The sequence below is a fragment of the Tursiops truncatus genome, chromosome 16 (assembly GCF_011762595.2).
Source record: "Tursiops truncatus isolate mTurTru1 chromosome 16, mTurTru1.mat.Y, whole genome shotgun sequence".
NCBI classification, from domain to species: Eukaryota; Metazoa; Chordata; class Mammalia; order Artiodactyla; family Delphinidae; genus Tursiops; species Tursiops truncatus.
In genome coordinates this window covers 27,884,031-27,896,670 of record NC_047049.1, presented here as the reverse complement: position 1 = coordinate 27,896,670, position 12,640 = coordinate 27,884,031, and the positions used below count along the sequence as shown (strand labels likewise).

The window sequence follows — 12,640 nt, the reverse complement described above, 5'->3', positions numbered from 1 at the left end:
TACAATGATGTGTTATGTTAATTAATTTAAAGGTTATATGACAAAGGAGATGAGATCTTTTGAAGCAGAATTTGTTACTTAAGAGGATTTGTCCTTGTTTGAATTTGCAATTGAATAGACTTGCATGTAGTGCAAGACTTCTGTAAGCAGCTGCATAACAGTCGTTTGATTTTAGGGTAGATGAGGAGCAGGGGGATAACAAGAAAAAAGGGAAAGAGGATGCACTGGTAGGGAAATTGGGACCAGGTAACAGGCTGCCAGGGAAGAGTTACTCTGTTCCCTGCATCTGCAAGTAGAAGTCGTTTATATCCTGCAGGAGATGGGAGTGGAGGGGCAAGGGGGAACTGTCTAGAAATTTCAGAGGAATTTTCAAAGGATTTAAGGAGCTCTTGACCTTCATCCTTGTGTTAAAATAAGGGATTATGAACAGAGGTTGTGAGCTTAGCTCGAGGCCCTGTAACAGGCTGGCTAAGAAGGCAGTCCTGAAAGCCCCACAGAGGCTGGAATCACGGCTCCCACTTACTCACTGTGTGGTATTGGACAAGTTACTCATGTTCTCTAAGCTTCACTTTCCTCAGCCACAAATGGGGATATGTAGATCTACCTTACAGGATTGTTATGAAGGTTAAATGAGATAATTCTGGAAAGCTCTCAGATAATGTCTGACACATAGTGGCTGTTCAATGAATAGTACCTATAACTATTTGAAAAGGCAAGAAACTTGACTGCACTGAGTTAACAGGGAAAGGAGAGGGAGGGTCTGCTAAGCTCTTGGGATGTATAGAGAAGGAACAGGACAGACTGAGGAGGGAAGACCTGACATGAGAAAAAGGTCCATAGATGCTCATTAACCAGGATGGCATCATTACCTTTTCCTCGTTTGAGAAACCAGAGGATTAGTGTCCATGATCTTTGAGCCTCTTTGCCTCTGAGATCACGAACTAATACGACCAAAGCTAAAAAGGTCCAGGCTGTAGATCAAAACAGTTCTTTGCTTCTCATCCTATCTATAAAAGAAAGCCTTTTGGAGAGCTGAATATTGGAGTGCAGCTGGCTCTTTGCTGAGGTGAGTGGAAAGCAAGGCTGCCTGGGCACATGGGCATCAGCAGGGGGCAGAGTGCCATCTGGTGGCAGTCCTTGCTGATGGCTCAGAAGAACGTAAGCCTGTGTATCTGGGCAAGGTCTCTGGGATTCACGAACTAACATTTGTTGAGCACTTTCTACGTGTAAGTCACTGTACTAAAGGCTTTACATGCACTTTCTCATTTCAACCTCTTGTGAAGGAGGCACTATTATTACCAATTTACAGAGGAAGAAACTGAGAATGAGAGCGATCAGGTAGCTTGTCCAAGATCTGTGGACAAATGAGCTGGATTTAGAATCAGGTAGTGTTTTAATCATTATGCTATGTTAAACAGAAGGAAAAGGAAAAACCAAAAGGAAGTGGGTAAGGATGTAATAGGAGAATGACAGAAGAAAAATTAGCATATGAGAGCAACGAATATTTTTTTAAACAGTGAAAGAGGGAAGCTTGGCAAAGATTAGAACTATACAATCGATTATTTGTAACTCTGTATAAGTGATCTTTACAGTGCTCTGTAAAGGTCAGCCTAACTCACCAGTTTGGGTTCCCCAGGACCCACGGTCACACTCACTGTCTCTGGGTCAAACCTGGGTGCTGTGGCAGTGACAGTGTAGGTACCTGGAAGCAGCAGCCGGAAGTAATCTCCATGGTCACCTAAAAGTCACAAGGATATAACTCAGCCTGCTGATGAGAAATCTGCCCCAGGTGAGGCCTTGATATGAAAAAATGATCTGAGGGTTTTAGCTGACCACAAGCTTGATTTTTCTTAATAGCATGATGAAACTGGCAAAGATCTAAAACAATCATAGGTTGTCATGACGTTGTAAGAGCATGGGCCTCAGCTCCTGGGAAGCAGAAGTTTCACTGTGCTCTGCACTGAGAGTACTGTGTGTAATTTTAGACCCTGTATTTTAACACAAACTCATGTCCAGTAAAGGGTTACTAGGAGAAAGGCCAAAAGATTTATGAATGTTTTGCCTGGTAAAGAGACTAACATGAAATCTCTGTTTCAGTGTTTGAAAAGTCATTGTGAAGAAATGACATCTACTTAAAGAAATAATGAGGACGGAGGCAAAAACTTTTTTGACAAAATATGAGCTACCAGAAAAGAAATGGATTGCTTTATGTCGTGCAGTGCACAACCCGCACCAATGGACATGGTCTGGACAGCCAGCTGTCAGCGGTGTTGTATGTGTGTAACCTTGTATTGAGCGGGGGTGCTCCACTAAAGATCTGAGTTTGAGAACCCTATTTCTAATATTTCTTCCACCACCATCAAAAGGGGAAAATAAAATTGAAAAGAAAGCCTGTTTCTCATGGCAGGGATGTAGCATTTTAGCTAATGACTTTATATCTCTTTAGAATAAATTATGACTGTGCCTTTAAAATTTCTTTTAATTGTACAGCAAGGACTAATTGAAATAAATGCAATCAAGAATGAGACAGATAATAAATAATGAGGAAGTCTCTTCTCTGCCCCCTATTAAATGTAATTTACTTTAAAATTCTTTAGCAAAAGCAGTGTGTTTTAATGCATATGTTGGATACTTTGTTATACCCTGGGGGCTGTCATTTTCTTCAATTAGGGGCTCACACCCAGGAGTGGTTAGCTAGCATTGTACCGGAAAGGCCCAATTCCAGATGCAGCTGTTATAAGGGCTTCAGCTATCTTTATCTCTTAGCAACACTGGATGCTTTGCTAAGTAGCATAATGAATGTCAGAAATAAGTTTTTCTGTTACTGAAATGAGTAATTTGTCAATTTCGCATAATGGGTGTTGGAAATGGACTCTTATTGGAGAAATTGGTGATATTCAATGTATGTTGATTGGCTAGAATGAGACATTCCCCACCCTTGCATGAATAGGGTATAAGAATCTACGGGCGGTCAGAGGGCAGACAGCAGAAGCAAGAAGAACTACAACCCTGCAGCCTGTGGAACAAAGACCACATTCACAGAAAGACAGACAAGATGAAAAGGCAGAGGGCTATGTACCAGAGGAAGGAACAAGGTTAAACCCCAGAAAAACAACTAAATGAAGTGGAGATAGGTAACCTTCCAGAAAAAGAATTCAGAATAACGATAGTGAAGATGATCCAGGACCTCGGAAAAAGAATGGAGGCAAAGGTCGAGAAGATGCAAGAAATGTTTAACAAAGACCTAGAAGAATTAAAGAACAAACAAACAGAGATGAACAATACAATAACTGAAATGAAAACTACACTAGAAGGAATCAATAGCAGAATAACTGAGGCAGAAGAATGGATAAGTGACCTGGAAGACAGAATGGTGGAATTCACTGCTGTGGAACAGAATAAAGAAAAAAGAATGAAAAGAAATGAAGACACCCTAAGAGACCTCTGGGACAACATTAAACGCAACAACATTCACATTATAGGGGTCCCAGAAGGAGAAGAGAGAGAGAAAGGACCTGAGAAAATGTTTGAAGAGATTATGGTCGAAAACTTCGCTAACATGGGAAAGGAAATAGCCACCCAAATCCAGGAAGTGCAGAGAGTCCCATACAGGATAAACCCAAGGAGAAACACGCCGAGACACATAGTAATCAAACTGGCAAAAAGTAAAGACAAAGAAAAATTACTGAAAGCAACAAGGGAAAAATGACAAATAACATACAAGGGAATTCCCATAAGGTTAACAGCTGATTTCTCACAGAAAATCTACAAGCCAGAAGGGAGTGGCATGAGATACTTAAAGTGATGAAAGGGAAGAACCTACACCAAGATTACTCTACCCGGCAAGGAACTCATTCAGATTTGATGGAGAAATCAAAAGCTTTACAGACAAGCAAAAGCTAAGAGAATTCAGCACCTCCAAACCAGCTCTACAACAAATGCTAAAAGAACTTCTCTAAGTGGGAAACACAAGAGAAGAAAAGGACCTACAAAAAAAAAAAAAACTCAAAACAATTAAGAAAATGGTAATAGGAACATATATATCGATAATTACCCTAAACATGAATGGATTAAATGCTCCAACCAAAAGACACAGGCTTGCTGAATGGATACAAAAACAAGACCCATATATATTCTGTCTACAAGAGACCCACTTCAGACCTAGGGACACATACAGACTGAAAGTGAGGGGATGGAAAAAGATATTCCATGCAAATGGAAATCAAAAGAAAGCTGGAGTAGCAATACTCATATCAGATAAAATAGACTTTAAAATAAAGAATGTTACAAGAGACAAGGAAGGACACTACATAATGATCAAGGGATCAATCCAAGAAGAAGATATAACAATTATAAATATATATGCACCCAACATAGGAGCACCTCAATACACAAGGCAAATGCTAACACTCTAAAAGAGGAAATCGACAGCAACACAATTATAGTGGGAGACTTTAACACCTCACTTACACCAATGGACAGATCATCCAAACAGAAAATTAATAAGGAAACAGAAGCTTTAAATGACACAATAGGTCAGATACATTTAATTGATATTCATAGGACATTCCAACCAAAAACAGCAGATTACACTTTCTTTCAAGTGCGCACGGAATATTCTCCAGGATAGATCACATCTTGGGTCACAAATCAAGCCTCAGTAAATTTAAGAAAATTGAAATCATACCAAGCATCTTTTCTGAGCACAACACTATGAGATTAGAAATGAATTACAGGGAAAAATCATAAAACACACAAACACATGGAGGCTAAATAATACGTTACTAAATAACCAAGAGATCATTAAAGAAATCAAAGAGGAAATCAAAAAATACCTAGAGACAAATGACAATGAAAACACAATGATCCAAAACCTATGGGATGCAGCAAAAGCAGTTCTAAGAGGGAAGTTTATAGCTATAGAAGCCTACCTCAAAAACAAGAAAAATCTCAACTAAACAATCTAACCTTACACCTAAAGGAACTAGAGAAAGAAGAACAAACAAAACCCAAAGTTAGCAGAAGGAAAGAAATCATAAAGATCAGAGCAGAAATAAATGAAATAGAAACTAAGAAAACAATAGCATAGATCAATAAAACTAAAAGCTGCTTCTTTGAGAAGATAAACAAAATTGATAAACCATTAGCCAGACTCATCAAGAAAAAGAGGGAGAGGACTCAAATCAATAAAATTAGAAATGAAAGGAAGTTACAACAGACACCACAGAAACACAAAGCATCCTAAGAGACTACTACAAGCAACTCTATGCCAATAAATTGGACAACCTGGAAGAAATGGACAAATTCTTAGAAAGGTATAACCTTCCAAGACTGAACCAGGGAGAAATAGAAAATATGAACAGACCAATCACAAGTAATGAGATTGAAACTGTGATTAAAAATCTTCCAACAAACAAAAGTCCAGGACCAGATGGCTTCACAGGTGAATTCTATCAAACATTTAGAGAAGAGCTAACACCCATCCTTCTCAAACTCTTCCAAAAAATTGCAGAGGAAGGAACACTCCCAAACTCATTCTATGAGACCCCCATCACCCTGATACCAAAACCAGACAAAGATACTCCAAAAAAAGAAAATTACAGACCAATGTCACTGATGAATATAGATGCAAAAATCCTCAACAAAATACTAGCAAACAGAATCCAACAACACATTAAAAGGATCATACACTGTGAGCAAGTGGGATTTATCCCAGGGATGCAAGGATTCTTCAATATATGCAAATCAATCAATGTGATACACCATATTAACAAACTGAAGAATAAAAAACCTATGATCATCTCAATAGATGCAGAAAAAGCTTTTGAGAAAATTCAACACCCATTTATGATAAAAAGTCTCCAGAAAGTGGGGATAGAGGGAACCTACCTCAACATAATAAAGGCCATATATGACAAACCCACAGCAAACATCATTCTCAATGGTGAAAAACTGAAAGCATTTCCTCTAAGATCAGGAACAAGACAAGGATGTCCACTCTCACCACTATTTTTCAACATAGTTTTGGAAGTCCTAGTCACGGCAATCAGAGAAGAAAAAGAAATTAAAGGAAAAAAAATTGGAAAAGAAGAAGTAAAACTGTCACTGCAGATGAAAAAAAAAAAAAAGAGAATCCTAAAGATGACACCAGAAAACTACTAGAGCTTATCAATGAATTTGGTAAAGTTGCAGGATACAAAATTAATGCACAGAAATCTCTTGCATTCCTATACACTAACAACAAAAGATCAGAAAGAGAAATTAAGGAAACACTCCCATTTACCATTGTAACACAAAGAATACAATACCTAGGAATAAATCTACCTAAGGAGGTAAAAGACCTGTACTCAGAAAACTATAAGACACTGATGAAAGAAATCAAAGATGATACCAACACATGGAGAGATATACCATGTTCTTGGATGGGAAGAATCAATATTGTGAAAATGACTATACTACCCAAACCAATCTACAGATTCAATGCAATCCCTATTAAATTACCAATGGCATTTTTTACAGAACTAGAACAAAAAATCCTAAAATTTGTATGGAGACACAAAAGACCCCAAATAGCCAAAGCAGTCTTGAGGGAAAAAAGCGGAGCTGCAGGAATCAGACTCCCTGACTTCAGACTATACTATAAAGCTACAGTAATCAAGACAATATAGTACTGGCACAAAAACAGAAATACAGATCAATGGAACAAGATAGAAAGCCCAGAGATAAATCCCCACACCTATGGTCAACTAATCTATGACAAAGGAAGCAAGGATATACAATGGAGAAAAGACAGTCTCTTCAATAAGTGGTGCTGGGAAAACTGGACAGCTACATGTAAAAGAATGAAATTAGAACACTCCCTAATGCCATACACAAAAATAAACTCAAAATGGATTAGAGACCTAAATGTAAGATCGGACACTATAAAACTCTTAGAGGAAAACATAGGAAGAACACTCTTTGACATAAATCACAGCAAGATCTTTTTTTGATCCACCTCCTAGAGTAATGGAAATAAAAACAAAAATAAACAAAGGGGAGCTAATGAAACTTCAAAGCTTTTGCACAGCAAAGGAAACCATAAACAAGATGAAAAGACAGCCCTCAGAATGGGAGAAAATATTTGCAAATGAATCGTCAGACAAAGGATTAATCTCCAAAATATATAAACAGCTCATGCAGCTCAATAGTAAAAAACAAACAGCCCAATCCAAAAATGGGCAGAAGACCTAAATAGACATTTCTCCAAAGAAGACATACAGATGGCCAAGAAGCACATGAAAAGCTGCTCAACATCACTAATTATTAGAGAAATGCAAATCAGCACTACAATGAGATATCACCTCACACCAGTTAGAATGGGCATCATCAGAATATCTACAAACAACAAATGCTGGAGAGGGTGTGGAGAAAAGGGAACCCTCTTGCACTGTTGGTGGGAATGTAAATTGATACAGCCACTATGGAGAACAGTATGGACGTTCCTTAAAAAAGTTAAAATAGAATTACCATATGATCCAGCAATCCCACTCCTGGGCATATACCCAGAGAAAACCATAATTCAAAAAGATACATGGACCCCAATGTTCATTGCAGCACCATTTACAATAGCCAGGTCATGGAAGCAACCTAAATGCCCATCGACAGATGAATGGATAAAGAAGATGTGGTACATATATACAATAGAATATTACTCAGCCATAAAAAGGAACGAAAATGGGTCATTTGTTGAGACATGGATGGATCTAGAGACTGTCACACAGAGTGAAGTAAGTCAGAAAGAGAAAAACAAATATCATATATTAACGCATATATGTGGAACCTAGAAAAATGGTACAGATGAACCAGTTTACAGGGCAGAAATTGAGACACAGATGTAGAGAACAAATGTATGGACACAAGGGGGAAAGCAGGGGTGGGGGTGGGTTAAATTGGGTGATTGGGATTGACATGTATACACTGATGTGTATAAAATGGATGACTAATAAGAACCTGCCGTATAAAAAAATAAATAATATAAAATTCAAAAAAAAAAAAGAATCTATAGGACTTCCCTGGTGGCGCAGTGGTTAAGAATCTGCCTGCCAATGCAGGGGACATGGGTTTGAGCCCTAGTCCAGGAAGATCCCACATGCCACGGAGCAACTAACCTCGCGAGCCACAACTACTGAGCCCGCATGCCAGAACTACTGCAGCCCGCGTGGAGCCCGTGCTCTGCAACGAAGAGAAGCCAGCACAGTGAGAAGCTCACGCACCACAACGAAGAGTAGCCACTGCTTGCCGCAACTAGAGAAAGCCCGCGCACAGCAAGGAAGACCCTAAGCAGCCAAAAAATAATAATAATAAATTAATTAATTAATTTAAAATAAAGAATCTAGCAGGCCCTGAAGCTCTTACAGATTCCAAAGGTTGGTTCCCTATACAGTCCTGGCTCCAGTCACTGGGCTGGAGGATTCTGGTGTCTGATGCTTGACTGTGGGGCTACAGAATTCTGCCTTTAGAATGTTGTTGCCTTTGCCTTGAATGAACTGTTCATGTAAGACGTGTTGGGATCACCTTAAAGAATATAAGTTATCATCTTAAAGCTGAGATTCATCTAGTTTAAACAGACTGTCTGAGCTGTAAGATGCCTGCTTGGTAAAGCCTGCACAGTGAAATGTGGCTGAGCATGCTGGTATCAAGGCTGGGGGAGGGAGGCAAATCTCACCTGCTCCTAACCACTGGGAGCTACTGCTCTACATTAAAAACCAAACAAACAACCCCAAACCTGATCAAATTGGGCTGGGGCAGTTGGCAACACCATTGTGCCGTGAGATATTCTGTACCATTCTAGAAGGTTCCAAGTTGGCTCCAAGATCTGCCCTCACCATCAATCTTGCCCTGCAGCGAGCCTATGGAATGCCTTTTACTAACTCTTCCCTGAACGGAGGTGTAGAGAAATGCCTGGCTCAGGGACAAGACTAAACATCAGTTTTACAGTCTTTTTTTTTCTAGCCCATTCTATACCAGTATGTGAGCTATTAATAACCTCAAACCCAGGAAACACCCCTAACAAAGCTGTATGAGGCAGTGACTCCTGAATGCTGAGAGAGATGTTACATTTACATCTTCCTGGCCCTTGCCTCTTAATTCCTGTCCTCAATCCTGTTATCCTTCCTTCCTCCAATCCACCACCCCCCACTCCGTGTCCTTGATGTCCCTGCTGGTCTCACTGGCTTACAAATTGGCCTCCTGATTAGGCTGAAGACGGTGAGGGAGTGAAAGCTTCCTTCTCACCCCACTAAGCAGTGGCCACCTACCTGAAGTGACATCATGGTTAATCCCACTGACAGAAATGACAGCGTCCGCAAGATTATTATAATTCTCATCGCGCACCATTCCCTTGATGCCTTGGTGTACCTGTGGGAAAGTTTATAGTGTATAGTTATGCTCATAAAACCTTTGTGCTGTGTTTGAGAGTCCACAAAGCCCTTTCCCATGTGTTTCTGCACTTGATCTTCACAAAGATTATGGTGATAGACCCTTGACTGGTCTCTCTGGTCTCATCCCGATCCCCAATAATCTCAGTAGAGCAGTCAGAGTGATCCTGTTAAAATCTAAGTCAAATCATGTCACTAATCTACTTTCTATCTCTATGAATTTGACTACTCTTGATATCTCATATAAGTAAAATTATACCGTATTTGTTTTTTGGGGGACTGGCTTATTTCACCTAGCATAATGTCCTCAAGGTTCATCCATGTTGTAACATATGACAGAATTTCCTTCTTTTTTAAGGCTGTATGCCCATTGCGTATCTATACCACATTTTGTTTATCCCTTCATCCATCAATGGACACTTGGCTTGCTGTCACCTTTTGGCTACTGTGAACAATGCTGCTATGAACATGCATATACAAATATCTCTCTGAGATTATGCTTTCAGTTCTTCTGAATATATACCCAGAAGTGGTTTTGCAGGATCATATGGCAGCTCTATTTTTAATTTTTTCAGGAACCACCACACTGTTTTTCATAGTGGCTACACCATTTTACATTCCCACCAACACTGCACCAGGGTTCCAATTTCTCCACATCCTTGCCAACACTTGCTATTTTCTGTCATTGTTTGTAAGTTTGTTTTTCTTATAGCAGCCATCCTAATGAGTGTGAGGTGGTATTTCACTGTGGCTTTGATTTACATTTCCCTCAGGATTTTGAGCATCTTTTCATCTACTTGTTGTTGGCCTTGCATTTGCAATTGTGACTTCATCAGGGAGCCCCTTTTCCCCGAGATATTTTTGTGGTTTACTCCCTTACCTCCTTTTTTTTTTGCAGTACGCCGGCCTCTCACTGTTGTGGCCTCTCCCGTTGCGGAGCACAGGCTCTGGACGCACAGGCTCAGTGGCCATGGCTCACGGGCCCAGCCGCTCCGCGGCATGTGGGATCTTCCCGGACCAGGGCACGAACCCGCGTCCCCTGCATCGGCAGGCGGACTCTCAACCACTGCGCCACCAGGAAAGCCCCCCTTACCTCCTTTAAATCTGTTTAAATGTCACTTTCTCTGTAAGGCCTTCTTCATAGCATTTTCCATTTAACATGTCATAAAATTTATTTTATTTTTTCTTTATTGTCTGTCTCTCCTCACTAGAATATAAGCTGCATATATACAGAGATATTTGTTGTTTGTTTACTCTTCTTTTTAAAATTAATTAATTTATTTGTTTTTATTTTTGGCTGTGCTGGGTCTTCCTTGCTGCGCGCGGTCTCTCTCTAGTTGCGGTGAGTGGGGGCTACTCTTCGTGGGCTTCTCATTGCGGTGGCTTCTCTTGTTGCACAGCACGGGCTCTAGGCGCACGGGCTTCCGTAGTTGTAGCACTGGGGCTCAGTAGTTGTGGTTCATGGGCTCTGGAGCGCAGGCTCAGTAGTTGTGGCGCACGGGCTTAGTTGTTCCGCAGCATGTGGGATCTTCCCAGGACAGGGCTCGAACCCATGTCGCCTGCATTGGTAGGCGGATTCTTAACCACTGCACCACCAGGGAAGCCCTGTTTGTTTACTCTTAATCCCGAGCATATAGTACAGTCTCTGACAGATAGTTGTGCTCAACAATGTTGAATGAATTAATTTCACTGGTAGAGAAGCTGAGATCTATTGTAATGAGTCAGAGCAAAAGTCAGACCTGAGTCACACAAAATACCTTGCCTACCATCAGAAAACACTTCCCTTTCTGTAACCAGGAAAGTTAAGGAATGGGATTTACCTGTTCCAAGAATTGAATTAGGGCTTCCCGATTACTCAGCCACTCGCGCTGTAATTCCTCTTGCCGCGGAAACTTGTCACAACTCAGTTCCAGCGTGATCTCAAAACAGTTGGTATGGAGGTAATTAAAGTCTTGCATTCCTAAGGGAAAGAGGGCGGTGGCAGATTTGTACAACCAGGTTCCCACCCAACACCCCATGCCAAATACAGATTGCTGGGGCTTAACCCCAGGGCTCTGATTCAGTATGTATTCAGTGAACATTTACATTTCTAACAAGTTTCCAGGTAACGCTGATGATGCTGGTCTAGAGACCATACTATCATTTTGATACAAACTTCATGATCTTGGAATTGCACCCCTTTAATTTAGGGTAATGATTCTCAGTGGAGGCAGTGGGTCATGCTTTCCCAGAGGATGGGAAGGGAAAGGGAGGAACAAGTATAATTCAAAAAAGTATATTTTATATTTTAAATTTGGGAGGGGGTACTTATTGCTTTCCTAATGCAAACTAAAGAAAGTAAAGTTCAATCTTCTTGCCTTGGCTTAAATTAACAGTAAACTATTGCTAGATATTGGCAGATGTAGTAAAGTGACAAGGAAGATGATTCTTAAATCTGTTACCTAGTCTTATAAACTTCCAGTAATACATAATCCTACTTGATGTTCCACATGAATATTAAAGGTAAGGTGTTTCAAAAAAATTATCGTATTTGTTTAGTGATTTTTAAACTTTCCATAACAAAAGGTAATAAATGTATATCTGTCTTTGAAAAAAAGAAATCTTCTTGCCTTGGGTTCAAGTGAGTTTTCAGCCATGATAAGTCTACCGCCTTCCCAGTACATGATGACTCCCTCACCTTCCTCCTGCCCACTCCCCATAGGACCAGCCATCAGCTCAGCCCTCTCCAGTGAGTTTTCTACTACCTGGGCTCTGACAGGTCAGATGTGAGAAGATGGGGAAAGACAGCTGCTGCAACATGATTCCTAAGAGAACCTAGCTTCCTGCTTCAGCCTCCTCCCTAACCTTAGGGTCCCTATCTACTGAAGGTCTGTGAACAGAGGTTCTATCTTGACCCTCAGTGATGGGAAAAGCCCAGGGAATAGAGAGAGAAGCCTCTTGCTGGAGGTTTCTGCTATGTTATCAATGGCCACTGTCCACAGCAAACCCCTTCTGATGGGAGATGGGTAGGCAGGGTACAGAGAGCACATATCAGAGGAACTGTTTGTGTCCAGGCCAGCATCTCTCCTTCTTTGGTACATGAGGCATACCTCATGTTACTACGGAAAAACCTTAACATCTATAAACCAGGCATTTCCAAATCCTCTATGTGCTTTATTTAATACTTACATCAGAATTACAATGCAAGTAGTGTTATTCTTAAAGTATAGATGAGGAAACTG

The 12,640-nt window shown here is 40.4% G+C and overlaps 1 protein-coding gene across 1 annotated transcript in view; it reads right to left on the bottom strand.

The window, feature by feature from the left end:
• CPN1 (carboxypeptidase N subunit 1) overlaps window positions 1-12,640 on the bottom strand; it is a 35,813-nt gene that overhangs the window by 8,459 nt on the left and 14,714 nt on the right. Inside the window, exons 6-8 of the mRNA XM_019939810.3 lie at window positions 11,240-11,379; window positions 9,300-9,399; window positions 1,620-1,738 (exon numbers count right to left, since the gene is read on the bottom strand). Of these exons, the coding sequence (XP_019795369.1) occupies window positions 1,620-1,738; window positions 9,300-9,399; window positions 11,240-11,379 (359 nt within the window). The remainder of the gene's footprint in view (window positions 1-1,619; window positions 1,739-9,299; window positions 9,400-11,239; window positions 11,380-12,640) is intronic.